The sequence below is a fragment of the Thunnus maccoyii genome, chromosome 10, assembly GCF_910596095.1.
Source record: "Thunnus maccoyii chromosome 10, fThuMac1.1, whole genome shotgun sequence".
Classification (NCBI taxonomy): domain Eukaryota; kingdom Metazoa; phylum Chordata; class Actinopteri; order Scombriformes; family Scombridae; genus Thunnus; species Thunnus maccoyii.
In genome coordinates, this window is record NC_056542.1 from 23,677,835 (window position 1) to 23,695,239 (window position 17,405).

General features: G+C 39.4%; 2 protein-coding genes and 1 long non-coding RNA gene across 7 annotated transcripts in view; 2 read left to right on the forward strand and 1 right to left on the reverse strand.

Annotated features, from left to right (window-relative positions):
- The window catches only part of eomesb (eomesodermin homolog b), a 21,545-nt gene extending 8,159 nt beyond the window's left edge, over positions 1–13,386 (forward strand). The window contains exons 1-7 of one of the 2 annotated variants that reach the window (XM_042422660.1): positions 7,609–7,999; positions 9,358–10,011; positions 10,294–10,460; positions 10,744–10,871; positions 11,399–11,557; positions 11,892–11,953; positions 12,084–13,386. In XM_042422660.1, the coding sequence (XP_042278594.1) occupies positions 9,488–10,011; positions 10,294–10,460; positions 10,744–10,871; positions 11,399–11,557; positions 11,892–11,953; positions 12,084–12,870 (1,827 nt within the window). In that variant the 5' untranslated portion in view covers positions 7,609–7,999; positions 9,358–9,487 and the 3' untranslated portion in view covers positions 12,871–13,386. Of the gene's footprint in view, positions 1–7,608; positions 8,000–9,357; positions 10,012–10,293; positions 10,461–10,743; positions 10,872–11,398; positions 11,558–11,891; positions 11,954–12,083 lie in introns of those variants that run through there. The other variant, XM_042422659.1, reaches the window with a different exon arrangement.
- Positions 4,841–17,191, reverse strand: LOC121904878. 3 transcript variants are annotated; one of them, XR_006098300.1, is made up of 2 exons: positions 16,970–17,191; positions 4,841–5,374 (listed from the first exon to the last, which is right to left on the reverse strand). It is a non-coding gene; the product is annotated as an uncharacterized LOC121904878 (long non-coding RNA). The 3 variants fall into 3 exon arrangements; XR_006098301.1 differs by lacking the exon at positions 16,970–17,191 and adding an exon at positions 14,872–14,952; XR_006098299.1 differs by lacking the exon at positions 16,970–17,191 and adding an exon at positions 9,267–9,438.
- LOC121904872 (ankyrin repeat and IBR domain-containing protein 1-like) overlaps positions 14,920–17,405 on the forward strand; it is a 42,786-nt gene continuing 40,300 nt past the window's right edge. Inside the window, exon 1 of one of the 2 annotated variants that reach the window (XM_042422657.1) lies at positions 14,920–15,085. The gene's annotated coding sequence lies outside the window, so the exon portion shown is untranslated. Of the gene's footprint in view, positions 15,086–15,219; positions 15,327–17,405 lie in introns of those variants that run through there. The other variant, XM_042422658.1, reaches the window with a different exon arrangement.

Sequence of the window (17,405 nt, forward strand, 5' to 3'; positions counted from 1 at the left end):
TTTCTACAAACAAGAGAACTTTCAATCAATTCCTTTCAAAATATGCAGACATATTCCTCTCAACCATCTTCCTTTTTTCCCCTCTTCATTTCATCTAATGAACTGAAACCCTGAGGCAAGAGGACCTCTCTGTCAGGATGAGACAGAGACGTAGCTTGTCTGTTCGGCTGACAGCAATCTGTGTCTGTGTGTGTGTGCGTGTGAGTGTGTATGTATGAGACCCGCTGACCTGGGAGGAAGTGTTATCTCGTGTTGTAAATGGCCCGTAAATGTTTTCACAGGTTCACAGGGAGAGTCGTGTGTGTTAAAGCTTGGGGAGAGGTCAAGCTTGGCTCGCAGTATTCATCGTGTCATCAAGCCTTTCACACCTTAAAATAATAGACACAGCACTCACACACACAGACACATGCAATGTGCAAGGTTTTGCACACAGCAGAAATACGTTAAACTTCAGTATCCACATGTACGCGCAGGTACATGCAAGCTGATATTCATTAAGATCCAAATCTAAAATATCTACTAAATCATTTACCTCTCTTTTTTGTATGTAAAAAGCATTTAAGTAGTTCAGCTAAACAACTTTTGTTACTTAAAATTGTGAAAAGCTAAACCTATAAATTAATTCAATATGGAATTTGAAATGATTCATTAAGCAAATTCAACACTGGATTCACATTGGATAAAATCCCAACCTTGGTGGACACACATTAAAAGTGCCTCCTCTCCAGTTACCTACTTTGCTTAGCTTCTTTCCCACTAACAGAACATGAATGGGCTTTTTTCAGTGTTTTATTTGTCGATGATCCTCTCTGAGAAGGTGACTAGCACTGGAGGTTTTGTGAGCAATTGACAGTGCCTTTATAGGATCAGTAGGTGTGTGTATGTCTATAATAAATTGCACTAAAAATGGTGAAAAATGCACCTTAAAAAAAGAATCAAAAAGCAGCATGTTTATTCAATATAGTCTCGTTGATTCAGTGCTGTGTGTGTGTATGTGTGTGTGTGTGTGTGTGTGTGAGAGAGAGAGATAGAGAAAGAGGGGGAAGAGTGGGGGTACGGAAGAACATAGGCCTCACACAGGGGATAGGTGCTAAAATATACAGCGAGAAAAACTCAGTGAGAAAGTGACAGCTGAGCAATAGAAGTGGGGCGGGTACGGAGGAGTTGTGTTTTTTAGACAATAACAATTTTTACTATCAGTAGTGGTATATAGTTTCATCAGGAAACAAATGTATAGAGTAAAAAAATATTTTTTTCTCAGTCAGTTGTTTTTTTTTTTTGGAGGGAGGGGGGGGGGGATATGGAAGTACTGAGAGCATATTTTTCATCTTCCAAATCTTTGCATTTTTGTTCTACCTAAAGGAAAATGTAAGGGTAGAGTAAAATAGGAAAAGCAAATGTTTCTGTCGGTACTTATACAGTATAATATTTTACTGACATTGACAATTTTTGGAAGATTTTCCTACTTCTGCTCCATATTGTCTTGTCAGTTTCTCCTCGATAATAACACTCCTGAAGTAAGCATACACATACACTTATATATATATATATATATATATATATATATATATATATATATACACACACACACACACACACACACACACAGCACAGGGAGCAAGGAAGCCGCCTCTCAATTATCAACCTCTCTTCACTGCTCTCGACACCTCATGTTTCTCTGTTAATGACTGGATTAAAGCTCTGATTAAGATGCACTTAACCCATAAACAGCAGTTCTCATTCACATACCATTGGAAAGCCAATTAAAGCAAGCTGGGACTTCAATTAAGACTGACAAAGGCCAGACAACATCAGGGGTTTTGTGGGTGAAGAGGGGAGCAGGGACGAGTGTGTCAAATTTAGCTTCTGCCAAGAGCAAGGATTTGGGTCAGAACATAAAAGTAATATAATTTTATTCAGGGGTGATAAAATTAAACTCCAGTGGAGAAGAGCAATACTTTTTTGAAGGAGTGCCAATTTAAGTGGCTAACACGAGAATAAAAATAGGTATAGGAGTATGAGTACAGTGTAAAAATGCTTTTGGTTTCAATTATTGGAAAATAATACAGAAATCTGAATTTTCTTAAACTTTAGCTGTATGTCAGTTTCATTAGCAAGTTCAGCTAATTTGTTTTTAAAGTGGTTGTGTGTGGTGTTTGATTTGTTATTATTTGGTGAGAACTGGCCAAATTTTTGATTGAACAATAACTTTTAATGACTGTTTTTTTAGTTTTCACTTAAATACCAAAAGGTATGTCTTCTGAAGTATGACAAAATCCTTATTTTGGATTTGATGAGAAGAATATTAAGAGGGTAAAGATGAATCAAGGTACATTCAAAAGATCTTAAAATTATCCAGACATAATTCTGTCTGTTTATCTGCTTAGTTTTGATGTTTTCTCAAGGCAAACAAGGGATTCTAAGTCACCGAGACTGTTGCCTTCCAAGCAGTTACCAATTCAGAGGGGCATTTCTACTTTCAAACTTCTAAACAAAGCCGATTAATTAACTCTCAGGCTTATACCTCTGAACCATAAAGAGCTTACAAATTACCTTGGGGGAAGTGATTACAACCATGGAAAACAATAAATCAATCAATGAATCTAATGAAGCCTGCGTGCCGTTGCTGGTATTTCACTCTTACTCTCAGTCATCTGTGGAATAACAATGGGAAAGAAGGGGATCATAGTTAAATTGTTAATCATAATGTGATACCGCAGTCAGCAGATTTCCCATATGAGAGAAAACATGCTCAGGGTCCTGCCTGCCTGCTCAGTGAGGGGACATAATGCAGAAAATATTCCTTCCACCCCACTGGAGAAAGGAACATTCTTCTAAACAATACAAGTAGTTGATCTGTTCTTTTGCCATTGCTGGGTTATTATATTGATGCTTTCTTACTGTTGCGTCAATATATAGATCTATTAAATGTCAGTGTATGCTCTGGATGAGGAAAGTCATATTCACAACCATGTAAAATGAGTACATTGCAGATTGGATTTTCATTATTAAAGTAAAGTCAGTGTTAAAATCAGACAATTCTCATTGAATACTGTCCTGACTGACACAATAATTGTCATTGATGGGACATAGGGAGAACTGTTGATGTGCTACATCTGTTTTAATAAAATAATGTGACTTACTTACCTGCACCCAGCAGGGACTTGTCCAAGTGATTGCCCTCTTTAACAGGGAGGTCAGAGGTCAACTACAGAGAAGCAGCCCTTGCAATAGTAAGTATGCAATGACTTGCTCAACAGCACTGCACCAAAGTGATTTTTAACACCTTGAGTCATCTCGTTGGCTGCCTCATGCAAAAGAAGCAGAGGTGGTATTAAGAGCTGTTTCCTCATCCTCCATCTTGCTGTCATAGCTTTACTGATGCACATGTTATAAGCTTTTAAAAGCTTATCACTGAATCATATATATTCATATCACTGAAATGTGTAACTGTCGCTGGATGTCATAGAGGGAATAACTCATTACTGTGACCTGAGATCAAATTGTGACTGTACTTTGGGGGCTGCTGACACTGGCAGATGGGTGGGCAGGAATTTTTAACAGTGCAGATTGGGTGATAATGAGGAAGTGCTCGAACCAGGCCTTAATTGGCACTGGCCGGAGTCTTCTAGAACTTGCCGTCAGATAAGTGATTTTGGGAGTCATGGGTCTTGGCTGAGGAAATCTTCTGAGAAGATGAATCTCTTGTGTGAAGTTGTGATCGAGGTGAAGTGACGAGGGCAGGTTCACACACTTGTTCACCAGTGAGATGGTGAACTCTCTTGAACAGTAGCATACAGACAGTAAACAACTAGAAGAAATCAATGCTTGACTTGTCTAAGTTAAGATGATCATGTGATTAACCTGTCCTTGGCTTTTATAGAGAGCTAGCACTCTTTCACAGTATCACTACAAAGCTGTTACAACTGTTGTTGCACTGGTGACTCACAATGTAGAGTGTGATACCTCAGAATACTAACGTGGTTCCTGTGTTACAACTAATCAAATGTGAAGCCTCCTAATATTTACCTACAATTTTATTGTAACAGGATTTTTTTTTCTTAATGTAACTTTGATTGTTTACCTTTTAAATTTCTTTGTCTTTCTATTTGCCTGCAGCATTACTGATGCTTTATTGGCCAGATCTCTCCTGAAATAGACATCCTTAATCTTAATAGAACTAATTAGTTAACAAAGGTTAAATAAATAAGACTTCATCCTCCTCCTGTATTTGTAAAGAGATATTCAGAGAGATAGCTTTCCAGTATAAAGTCATGCAAACAGGATCTCATTAGCAAATGCAAATGAGAAAACACCAAATCTTCGCGGAGAGGCAGAAGTGTATCTCCATGGGATAGCTGGAACATGTCAGCTCACCAACCGCCCCCACGCTGAGCACCAAATGTGATGGTCCGCTCCTGCTGCTACTCTTAACAGGATGTAGGACCAAACCATAAATGTAAGTGTAGGGGGGAAGAAGAGGAAGTGGGTCAGTTTAGAGGCCTCCACCTTCTGCTGTATAAAGTCTTGCTGTATAAACTCTCATCTGTGACTTAGCTTACTGGATTGTGGAATTAGTATCCCTGTGGTATTAGCAATATCAGTTTAAACATTTATCAGTGTGTTCTAATTTATATCAAAAATGAATGTCATAGTACATTATTACACTCTTTCTACTGTTTAGATTTTGATGTACCAGTCAAGGGCCAGACTAACAGATCTTTATAGGCCTAGTCTTCAAGTGAATCTGGGCATGAAACTGTTGATCTGGCAATAATAACTTTGCACATATTTCTGTTCTATATGGGGTGATAACTAATTAGCAAAAGGAAGTAAAAGATGAGTTGTAAAAACTTTATTTTAATTACAAATCTTCATATACTGGCTGTCAGTTTTGTTTTTTTATCTTCCTTAATCATTATGACATGCAAATTACTCCACATGATGGGAGAACATATTTCTGGTTTCCTGTATGATCTGTGAAGACAGCTGATCAGCTACAAGGGCAGAAAGCTGAGATCACATTCGATTAAAGTGATAATTAATTAGGTTTGTATGTCTGTAAGTTGTTGAGAGGGCATTTCCCAGGAAGTGAGACAGGCAACCCATCGGAGCCAATCAGATCTGTCCTCTGAGAGCATGTCTGTTGTGACATCACAAGCTGCGGCGGGTGGAGTTCCTGGCATGGCTTCAGCCCAACAGACCTTCTGCTGCCAGCAGGGTGGCAGTGGCCTAGGGCAGCGTGGCGATGGCCAGGTCACCATCTTTTTCCTCCTGCCTGGCATGAGCACTGCGGGAGGGGTGGCAGGCAGGATGGCAAGGTGTCAGAAACAGCCCTTTAGACGTGTCAAAAAGCAGGCACAGCTAGGGGAAGCTGCTCATCGAGCGTGACAGAGAGAGGAGTTAGACCACTTTGCACACAGGCTGTCCAATAAACACATAATAACCAAACAGCTTTATGTGATGTATAAAAGCATCTTTAATAAGAAATTGTGTGTCCACAAGGAGCTATAGGGAGCAAGCAATGGGTCCATGCCGATACATATTTGAACTGAAGAATGGGGTAAAAAATTCTCCAATTACATCTAATCTTTCTCTCTCATTGAAAAATTGAAACTCTATGAATATGCAAATATTTTTCATTTTAAAAACGGGACTTCACCGAAATGTCCCTCTCAGTGTACAGCAGTTGCACTTGCGTCACACTTGTGTAAGCTGCATATTGGACCAAGACTGGCTTCCAAAATAGTTATGATGTCACAGAATCATGCTCATTTGTAACATGTCTTAAACTCAGATTTAAAGTGAGCACATGAGAAAATTTCCCCCCTTTCTACAGATGAATGTGAAAACAGCCTTCTAGCATCAAACTCTGCACATACGTCATCTTGCAGTGAAGAACAAATATCCAAGTGAAGTGACAATACGTAAAACACTTTTCTGAGTGCCTGAGTTTTTACAAGATACTGAATGCGTGAGTGAGTGTGCAATCCCCTGTACTGCCGGGGCAAACAGAAGCTTACATAGAAACTTCAATAGAAACGTTGCGAGATTTCACATTCTCACTTCTGACTCATTGGTTTTTACCATCAAATCACGTGACTATGTGTTTGTGTTTGCCCGATATGTAGTCTGTTAAATATAGAAAGAGAAAGTTAGAGAGAGTTTAATGTATTTGAATTTCAGTCCAAGACAAACTGATATTTGACAGTGGGCTTTTTACTACATTCACCTGTAATATATAATATTATAGTAAATAAACTTACAGATATAAGAATAACAGCACAAGAAAGTCCTTCATAGAGAAAAAAAAACTCCTACTTAAATTTAGGACCACTGAAACTGCATGTGCACACCAAGGTTTGTGAATTCTTACTCTATATTCATGAATTCCTGAAATAATCAAACAGCTGTATCAGTTTATCAATGCAATCAGCAGAAGTGTATTAGCTTTAGACTGTTTGCTGTTCAAACAGTTTACCCAAGTAGTTGATTTGCCCTGTTTGATGTGCGGTGTGTTTATTTCAGAGGTGGCGACCAGCTTCACTAATCCTCTCACTGTCTTTCTCATGTAAACTTTTCCCCAAGCAAGCAAGAAGCAGCAGCAGCTGAGCATCGTCTGGCCCTTTACTCCTGAGTGGAGAGCTGGGTCTTTAAGCTGCTAAAAGGTGTCCCATTAACACACTAATGCAGCATCATTTAAGGTCTGAATTTGGTTTCCTTTGAACTGAGGAAGTGGAAGGAGTTGAGGAGGTCAACAGTCAAAGATTTGAGCACTTTAAGAGCCAAAATGATCTGATATTGTTCTTTTGTCTCTCCATATCAGTATCACTGAAGACATACACATGAACTCTCCCATCAGCCCAATATCAGCAAAATCACAGAACAGCAAAGTGTCCCTCAGACATTTTGCTTGACTGCACCAAAGGTCCCCTGACACAATTGTTAGACTTCTCAATGACCAATATGGTCATTCATTCTGCTGCTCTAGGCAGGGCTTCTCACTCTTGAGCCCAGTTAGCACTCATATCAGGGATCATGTTGACTGTATACCTGTACTTGTCTTAAATCGCCACTAGTTTGATACAGAAAACCCATCAAAGTTGGTGATACAACTGAGTTTCAATTGTGACAGCTCTTGTAGCAAAGCTGACATGAAAATTAAAGAATGTGTTTCATTTGTTTTTTTTATGAGGCACATTTAATTTCCAAGTTCTTGTTTCACAGTTGACAACATTTTGTCTTATTTCAGGTAAAATATGACAACAGGTAAAGCATGGACCATCTATCTGTATGTGAGTTACTAGGGCTCCATTAGAAATTGAAATTAGCAGCAATATTTTTATGTATTTGTGCATTTTTAGGGCTTATTTTGTTTGCCTGCTGTGGAAAAGGCTTTAAAAAGTAGACTTTCTGTTGAAATAAGGGAGGGGGGTTGATTTATAGACAGCATGCTGTGTTTTTACAAAGTCCTTATACGGGAATTAAAATAGCCCTTTGGATATAAAAAGTAGGCTAGAGTAAGGTCACCATAAACCCACTATTGACCCCCCCTCCCCCACCACAGACACTCCCTGATGGGAATGCTACTCTGGTTGTGTTCTTTGTGCGGATGATGAGATGGAAACGATTCACGGATGGATTGGGAAGCAGCATCGCTCTTACACCTTGGCTATGATGCTGAGGATCCCCTACCCCTCCCCATGGAGATCAGAGGGGAATCTGATAATAGGCTGCTATCTGTGCGTCGTGGCCACAAGGAGAGCGCAGCGGTGAAAGGAGTGGGAGTGCGCACAGTGATCAGTCCGCCTCCACATGGCTCAGGCTTTATACTCCCACCTCGACCCCAACGCAACTTGATATCATGTATCTCACTGGTATGGGCTCAGCCTCGCAGGTTATTTCGTGCGTTGACGTTGCCTAAGAAAGATTGTTATTAAGTTTGAATTTGGTGCCTTGAATTTCATTTGCAAACGGAACCAGGAGGAAGGATCGCTTGGTATGTTTTTATATACTTTACATGTATAATTTTTTATATAGGCCTATTTGTGTCATTATACTATCCAATGAGAGATTTGTTTCATTTAATGGCATCATAAATGACACATTAACATTATTTGCCCATGTTTAAAAATACAATTAACTATCAATTTAGCCGTTGGGATTATTTTCTGGGAATAAAACAAAACAACACCGTTCCTCTATACACATTTATATATACATTTATTTGTATTTTTTAATACTTTTTTCTTAAGGGGTCGATTAGATTTGTTTGTGGTCGTTTCTCACATCGGGCTGTCTGATCCAAGAAACATCACAGGTTTCTTCAAACGGAAAAATAATTGGCTATTTCCCGTTTTCACGTCGGGTATCCCGTTGGGATACAGGACCGCATCAGAGCTGAATGAATGCAAAACTGTGAATAATGACAGAGACGAGGATTAACAGCAGCCTATCAGTTACTTGGTAATTGATAAGCAGGAATTTTTTTAACAAATGCATTTTTAAGAAAAACACGGTGCTATGACTTTATAACATGTTGGTGCTTTTTGGGTTTTTTTTTTTTTGGTAAAGAAGTTTGGTTGTCTACTGGAATGTGAAAAGCAAAAATAGCACATTTGTTTTCACCGAAAAATCTGCGGTTTTACATAAGATTCCTTCAAATTATGCCACGAATCTCAAGAATCGTGGGTGAACTTTCATTTTAGTTTCACGCCACAAAACAACCCCCGAAAATCACTGCTTTGTTCAGAGTTTGTCATATGATTTACAAGAAACTGGCTGTAGTCTACCTCAAGGCGATTCCCCTCTAATATAGCCTGCCTAAACACAAACAGTCAACTCAATTTATTTTCTGCTTGTCGAGGATGGACGTCTTTCCGATTCCTGGCCGGTCAGCTTAATTACTTACAAATTCATCACGGCCTATTGATCCAAATCTCATCATGGATTTAGCATCTCCTTGTGAACTTAAATTCCAAAAAAAAAATCTATTGAATTTAATGGAATATTTCTCCTATATAATTTTAAGACAGAGAAACGAATTGAAAGAGAAAGAGAGAGTAAGATCTAGGATCTAGGCTATGCCAAAGATGACTTTTTTTTTTTTAAGTTAGCCTACGGTAAAACCACTGTATTTTAAAAGACGACTGAAATACAATAGTTAATAGACTTCACAGTCGCACCTTGATACGCCCACATTGATCTGCGGTTCTGATATGACGGTCACTTTCCACTGCTATCTCACTCGTTCATGCTCAACTTACCATGTTGACACTTGTGTTGGGCCTTTAAAGCGCTGGTGACATGCAGCTCATCATTAGGCTCTCCTTAACCATAAACTGTTTCTGTCTCAAGGATTCACACTCCAGGGAATGCTGACAGAAGAGGTTTTTGTCAGAAGACACCTGGCATACAAACACTTGTGAGGGGGGTGAAGAGGCTGGGATCAAAGACGCTTGTGACAAGGCTGAATAAAGAAGCAGACATGCTCGGCGGTGAAGGAGAGAGCGGCTCCTTCTCCTCTACGAAAGACGCAGCGGAGGAGAGGCGCAAATCTCCGGCCGTGGACGGGGAAGATCCGGTTTCTGGCAGCAGGTACACGGAGCACGGGTTGGGTGCTGACCGGTACTACATCCCTCCCACTGTTTCTAAACACAGCCCAGAAACAGCGAGTCCCTGCTCTTTTATCCCTTACACCCCAAGTGGGACGGTTTACACCCCGTCCAGCGCTGCTAGGTACACTTCCTCTCTTCACTTGGGTTCCGTGTTGCCTCCAGAGGGATTTTCCTCCTCCGCTGCCGGCCGCAGTCACTTCAGCTCGGCGTACCAGCTCGGGCAGAGCCCTGGCTGCATCTACCCGCCCTACACCGGCTCAGGGTCCGCTCTCAGCAACATGGCCCTACCCGGTTCCGGGCCGGGGATGAGGGCCCAGGTCTATCTCTGCAACCGGCCGCTGTGGCTCAAGTTCCACCGGCACCAGACCGAGATGATCATCACCAAGCAGGGCAGGTGAGACGGCAGGCGAATAAAAATTTTTTTTTTTTTTTTTTTTTTTTTCCTTAACACAATCTTTTTTGATTTTCACGAGTAAATTTCCATTAGTTCACTTAAATGACGTTTTCACTTCCTGTAGGCCTAGGGAAAAATATTTTAATTGTTCGAGGCTATAACAAACAGGCCACTATAATATAGTCTAAATATAATTGAAGTGCATAAGGGCCACATTTACAATAATGTCACTATCTATTATTTTTTTAAAATCTATTTTTTATGTTTGTTTTGTGTTTGCAGACGGATGTTCCCGTTTCTCAGTTTTAACATAGCCGGTCTCAATCTGGCAGCTCACTACAACGTGTTTGTGGAAGTGGTTCTGGCTGATCCAAACCACTGGAGATTTCAAGGTGGCAAGTGGGTCACCTGTGGGAAGGCGGACAATAGCAGCCAAGGTACTGATGCAGGTGATTCAGGTCGATATTTGACATTATTAACGAAGTCCATTCTGTTCAGTGTTGAGTCTGTTAAATTTAAAAAAAACAAAAAACCCTGAGATTAAAAAAGTGTGGTGATGTGATTAGTCAATTTTGTTTAAATAAATATAATTCTATAATGCCTGTTTGATAGATACCATTTTCAGAGTATGTGTGTATTTTAAAACCATTTCACACTGTAGCAGAGCAGAAATGAGCAAGTGAAGCTACTGCAGTTTGATGGAAATTCTTTTTTTTTTTTAATATTTCATAGGGAACAAAGTCTACATCCATCCAGAGTCTCCAAACACAGGGGCCCACTGGATGAGACAAGAAATCTCCTTCAGCAAACTGAAACTCACCAACAATAAAGGAACCAACCATAGTAGGCCAACTTCACAGGTAAGTTAAATACACTGAATCAATAAATACACTTAAAATAACGACTTTAACTATAATGGAAGATCTAAATTAATTTTAATTAATTGTATTGAAGTGTTAAAATTATTTTTCGTTGTATTGGATTGTGATTAATTCTTTGTATGCCATTACTGTGTTTGTAAAATGCATAATAGCTTTTCTGTCACCCTATTTAATACTTATTTTTGGAAGAAAATATTATTTTTGTTTGAAAAATAAATTGTTTGTATGCTATTTTTTGCGCGCTGACGCAAAGGAGACGATATTTTTGCAGACTCTACAGACGTTATTCAAACGAATGCCTTAATAAAATATAATAATGTCAACATCACTATTTTTAAGACTTTAAGGGCTTTCAATGCCAGAATATATTTTGCTAGAGACGAAAGTTGAGAAATAACTTCTTGGCACAAATTCATCGTAATAAAAACAAACAAACAAACAAACAATTAGCGCATATTTTCCGAATTAACTATAACTGTTTTTCTATTTGCGATGTCCTTGTGTAGATGATTGTCCTGCAGTCGCTGCATAAGTACCAGCCCAGACTGCACATCGTGGAGGTGACGGAGGACGGGGTGGAGGACATCAACAGTGACGTAAAGACTCAAAGCTTCACATTTCCAGAAACCCAGTTCATAGCTGTCACTGCCTACCAGAATACTGATGTAAGCAAGAAAAAAAAAAATCCACCACTCCTCCTCTGCAGCGTAATAGCCTTATTTTGAGTTGCAACATGTTAAAGGATGCTCTTCTAGCACACTCATGCATCCTGCATTTAGTCTTGATTCATTTACATTTTCTTACAAATCATTAAAATTCAATTGACATATCTAACCATTTTTAATATTAATCAGCTATAATTTCTTGTTTTCTTGTGGGCTTTATTTGTACACACGTGCTTTATAGTCATGTAAAGTGCATGGTGCACCTTTAAACTTGTTTTCTCTTTATCTTCACATGTCAATATGTAACTTATTCTTCCATTTTTCTTTGTTTTAGATTACACAGCTGAAAATTGATCACAACCCTTTCGCCAAAGGATTCAGAGATAATTATGATTCGTGAGTATTGCATTGCTTATCAGTAAAAAAAAAAGAAAAAAGCACATGCCTACATCAAATTCACTGTTTTGGTCAGTGCTTTTGTCTCAAATTTCCAGCAGATTTATGAGTGTATACATGTATTTTTCAGGATGTACACAGTTCCAGAGAATGACCGCCTCACCCCGTCTCCAACTGACTCCCCCCGGGCCCACCAGATTGTCCCAGGCGCCCGCTACGCCATGCAGCCCCTCTTTCAGGATCAGTTTGTCAACAACCTTCCCCAGAACCGCTTCTACAACAGTGAGAGAGCAGTGCCTCAGACCAACAGCCTCCTCTCACCTCAGACAGAAGACGCAGCCTCACAGAGGTGGTTTGTCACCTCAATGCAGCAAGCCGGAAATGGCAGCAGCACCAGTAGCAAGCTTGATCTGACACCTTACGAGGGGGAATACTCGAGCTCCCTGCTTCCTTACGGTATCAAATCTCTGTCAATGCAAACATCCCACGCTCTCAGCTACTACCCAGACTCTCCTTTCACCACCATGTCTACGGGGTGGGGGTCCAGAGCAGCATACCAGAGAAAGGTCACTCCGAGCCTGCCTTGGTCTCCGAGGCCCAGTCCCACGGCTGGTTTCTCGGAAGACTCAGACAAGGTTAAACCACAGATTGAGGAGGAGCTAAACGGCAGTGGAGGCCTGATCTCTTCCTGGACAGACACACAGCCTTTAGCTCTGTCTCTAGACAAGGTTGAGTCTTATACCGCAGCCTGCAAGCGAAGGCGTTTGTCTGTTAATGGTCCAAGCACAGATGACTCACCCGCTGACATTAAATGTGAGGACTTGGCCTCTGCTGCAAGCAACAGTAGCTCCTACAGCAAGGAGGCCCCCTCATCCAAAGGCATGGCGGCTTACTATTCCTTTTACACAAACCCTTAAATGTTTTGTGTCTGAAATATATGGCCTCATTTTGTCCTTTTGGTTGTTCTTCGTCTGCCACAATGAATACGTTTTTGAGAATACGACTTTGTCTTGGGTTTCTTCCATTTGTGGTGAAACAAGGAAACATAAAGGACATTAAAATATTGACATGAAAAGTCCGGAGATATATGTGGCACAATGAGCATCACCATCCTGAGATGTAAGATTATTCCTTCTTTCTCAAATCCATCTGTTCTCTTGCACTATGTGTTTTTTTCAAACAACCCATTGATGTGAGTCTGAATTTGGAATTTCTGAAAGTGTCAAAGCATTTGTTTAAGTTTCCCCAATGTATTTGACAGCGTTATGTATGTTTCATTGTGAATACATCACTGGATCTGTCTTTACACTGAAATTTTGTGTTTACAGATTATTTATTGAAGGCCTGTATGAAATGTGTGCTCTGTTAGATGTGAGGATAATATGCTGTATATACGTTAATTGCAATGTTCAAATATTTGATAATAAAAGGCATATGTGTTCTATGGGCTATATGAGTGGTTATTTAAATCCAGCATACTTTTTTACATGATAATAAAGCACCTTGTTGGTATAAAAATACACCAGATAAGTAATTTATTGTCAGTTATGGATTCTGTTTGGTAGACATTTGATAGTAATTTGCTCATTGCTCATAAGACCAAGCATGTACAGGAGTGTGATGGAGAGTAGAGCCATCTCTATTGAGATGACCCTCTTTTTTAGACTTATTTTATTGATCAAAACCAAGTCCAAACCTATTCAAGTCATTTTAAGACCGTAAAACCACATAACTTCATGTTCCTCCAAAAAGCTTCATTTTTTCCATGGACTCTGTCGCACTCTAGTGTTGGCTTATTGTAATCACAGCTATAACAAGATGAGCACTAGAAAAGCCTGAGACTGATTGCATCTGTCAACATTGACTGAAATACACATTTATTTTGGAGTTTATAACTGAAAAGTGGAGAGTTTGAACTTTTTTAATTTTCATTTTGAAGAATTCCATTTCTTTTCTGCTTATGAGAACCTGTAGACCTGACAGATACTGAACAGGATAGCCTTTTATGTCCTTCATATTACCATTGCATGACAAATGCACAGTTATGATGTTGAGCCTTTGTGATAGTTTGGTATAAAAAACCACAGAAAACTAAGATTAAAAAAAGAGCTGCATTTGGCTCGCCATTGCATGTCATCAGTCCAAAATAACATCGTCACATAAACTATTGGCTACAACTTAATTCATTTCTGTGTCATTGAAGTCTACAAAAATTGCAAATACAAACATATTACACCAGTTAAATATCTTAACTGGCTCCCAGTACAGCACAGAATCAACTTCAAAATTCTGCTACTAGTCTACAAAGCACTTAATGGTTTGGCTCCCCAGTATATTACTGACCTGCTCACTGACCAGAGTCAGTGAGAAGGTCATCTGGTAGTTGTCATCTAACTGTACCCAGAATAAGATCCAGGTCTTCAGAGGGAGCTTTTAGTTACTTTGGCCCTGCTCTGTGGAACAAACTACCAGATGACCTGAGATTAGTCACTACTGTTTCCATGTTTAAAAGAAAACTCAAGACCTGCCTGTTTTCTCAAGCTTATGAATAGCCAATTTCTTACCTGAGTGTGTGTGGCTGGACAACTGTTTTTCAACTTTTTATTGATTTTATTTATTCATTTCTATTTTTACTATTATTATGTGAATGTGTGTATGTGTATGCTTGATTTCGTCTTCATTTTTGGTTGTATTTCTGCCTTTTTAAGCCTTGCTTTAAAACGATTTTTATCATGTTGATCAATTGCTTTCATGCTGATATTAAACACCTTGAACTGCCATTGTGTATGAAATGTGCTATACAGATAAAATTGACTTGACTACGGTGTGTTTTTGAAATAACAGTAGGAACACACACACACAGAAATGCCATCATTTAGTGTTTTAGTGTCTGAGCAATATGTGCCATCTTTTCCCACCTGTTTTTGGGGGGTTGTGGTGAGACCTGGCAGCCCCAGTAGCAGTCAGCAGAGAGCCAACGGAGAGTTGACAGGAACAACATCACCGCTCTGAGCACACATTATTTATGGGAAAGCATTACCTCACTTAACGAGAAAACCCTCTGCTTATTGCGCTAGCGGCTGACAGTTAATTCACAAGATCGGCTCTACAACAACGACATGAACCATCTGTGTAAGTCGAAATACTTGTTTCTCTTTGTTTACCGCGAGTTTATCAACTGTGGTTAGCTTTGTTAGCTGACCCGCTAGCGTAGGCACTGACGTTAGCCAACGCAGATGCTAGCGTCATGATGTGTTTTTTTTTCTTTTTTTTGTTTTTGAATAACACACAGCTAGCAAGCAATATAATGTAACTAGTGACTAACACTAGCCCTGTCAACAAACGGAATGGTTTGCAGCTAATGTTATTTAAGGTCAGTTGGCTGATGAATGTTGTTTTTAAAGCAGAAATGTAACAAAGCGTTATCGCGGACTGTTAACATTAAAACAACACACAACCGTCGTTTTGAGCTAGCGAAAATGGTAAACACCACACAGCATGGGGAAAGGCCTGCATGAAGGAGTTTAGTGACAAGTGGCAAGCTACGCACACTGTCTGTAATATTTCCTTATCCATAACTGCGACTCTTGGTAGCTATAGTTAGATGTTGTTGGTCGGCGCTGTTTATGGAGGAGTGTCGTTAACTATCGTCAGCTAGGTTAATTAGTTATACATTTGGAGAGTAAGTTAACCTTAGTAGTGTTACCTTTTATGAGGTTATATAAGCCTGTTCAAAGATCAGGTGTTTACATTGTCTGCTTGACTTGTCCTGTGTTTGTGGTTTTGTGAGTTGTCTGTCTTCACATTGTACGCTTGACACAGATTTATTGACGCAAGGCAAGTTAACTTTTGCCATCTGGTTTCACTGTCTGCATGTTGAAAGATTGTTTTTAATGTGTTATTATTGTGTTATATGAATGTAGTGGGCACACAACGAGGGATGCAGATTATTTACTATCTTGATATTACCAAGCATGAACATAATTTGGATAAATAGTCAGAATTGAGCTGTTTAGGTGGACAGAAATACAAATAAATGATACAACATGCAGGTGTGTTAAGTTATTGTGGACTTGTGTTATAATGAGAGGAGCTGAAGTCCACTTGTATTATGGATGTCACTTGAGATTTTCTCTCATTATTATTTCTAAACAACTTAAACTGGGGAATTATATACACATTTTAAGCTAAATGGGCATCTGCTGCTGTACTTGGTTTTAAAATTTGAGCACGTAATTAAAGATATATACCTATTATTTTGTTTGCTAATCAGTGAATTTAATGAGTCTCAGCCACAAGTGCACTAGTAAAACCTCATCAGTCTAAAACTGCACTAATTAACTCCATATGGTCCACTGTCTACCTGTATGTGTGAATGCATGTATTGGCATGAGTACTTTGTCTTCAACTTCTTACTCCGTTCATGTTGCTTAAGTGCAACATTCATAATTCCCCAAATTCATACCAAGTCATACTTCTTCTTGGGAAAAGATCAAAGGTCACCGAAACAACTTGGGAAAGTCCCTCCTTTTACACCCTTATCTGTGACACACATTTTCTTTTGTAGTGTGAGATTTCTGATATTGTGTAAATATTGTCTAATTAGGCCAATGAATGAAAAACTTAAACGGTCTTCACTCTGTCATTATAAATTTTGAAAATCATTGTCAGGCAAATGTAATATCATCATTAAAATACCATTTTATTAATCATACTTGCCAACCTAGATGGAGTTGGACATTTGGTATGTACTCTTAAAAGCTTTTCAGAGAGCTTTCTTTCTCTCTCTTGTGCACAGAACGTGCCTTCACCAATGTGATAGTGTGCAGAATTAGCTTGGTGCTGAAAAATTAATATGAATGAATAAATTTAGTAGAAGTAGTTTTTTTTTGCAGGACAGCAAACTTTAACATTAAAATAGCAGCATTACAGCCTTCTGACTTTAGCAGAATGAAGTAGAAAATATTTGGCTGAAGGTGATGGTGTTGTGTTCTCATGATCTGTACTGTAGCTCACCAGAAATTCATAAAAGCATCCCTTTGCCCAAACAGTCATGACCATATGGTGCTCTGGTGGAAGGGAAATGCTGACTCGCTGCATGTTGTTCTTGAGTTGAGGATATATTGCTTCACGATGGCTCCTGGCCTCAGTGGGATGGGCAGCTTTGGCACATGGAGGCGGAAGCTCCTGGTGATGCCAAAGGAAGTCTTGTCCTTCTCTCTGTGTGAGCTTTGTTGGCACTATGTTGAGTTATTCAAAACAAAAAAATAAAAAGAGAAATACAAGGAGGTGGTTTAGAGTGCAGTGGTGATGCTGACACACAGGCTTGTAACAGAGCAGCCTGACCAACCTTGGATGTGAAGCTCTTGTCCTTGTGATTCAGAGGGACTGGAACTGATTAATTCCCTAACACAGAGGACTGGTTTTCTTGAAACAGTGGTAAAAATATGTT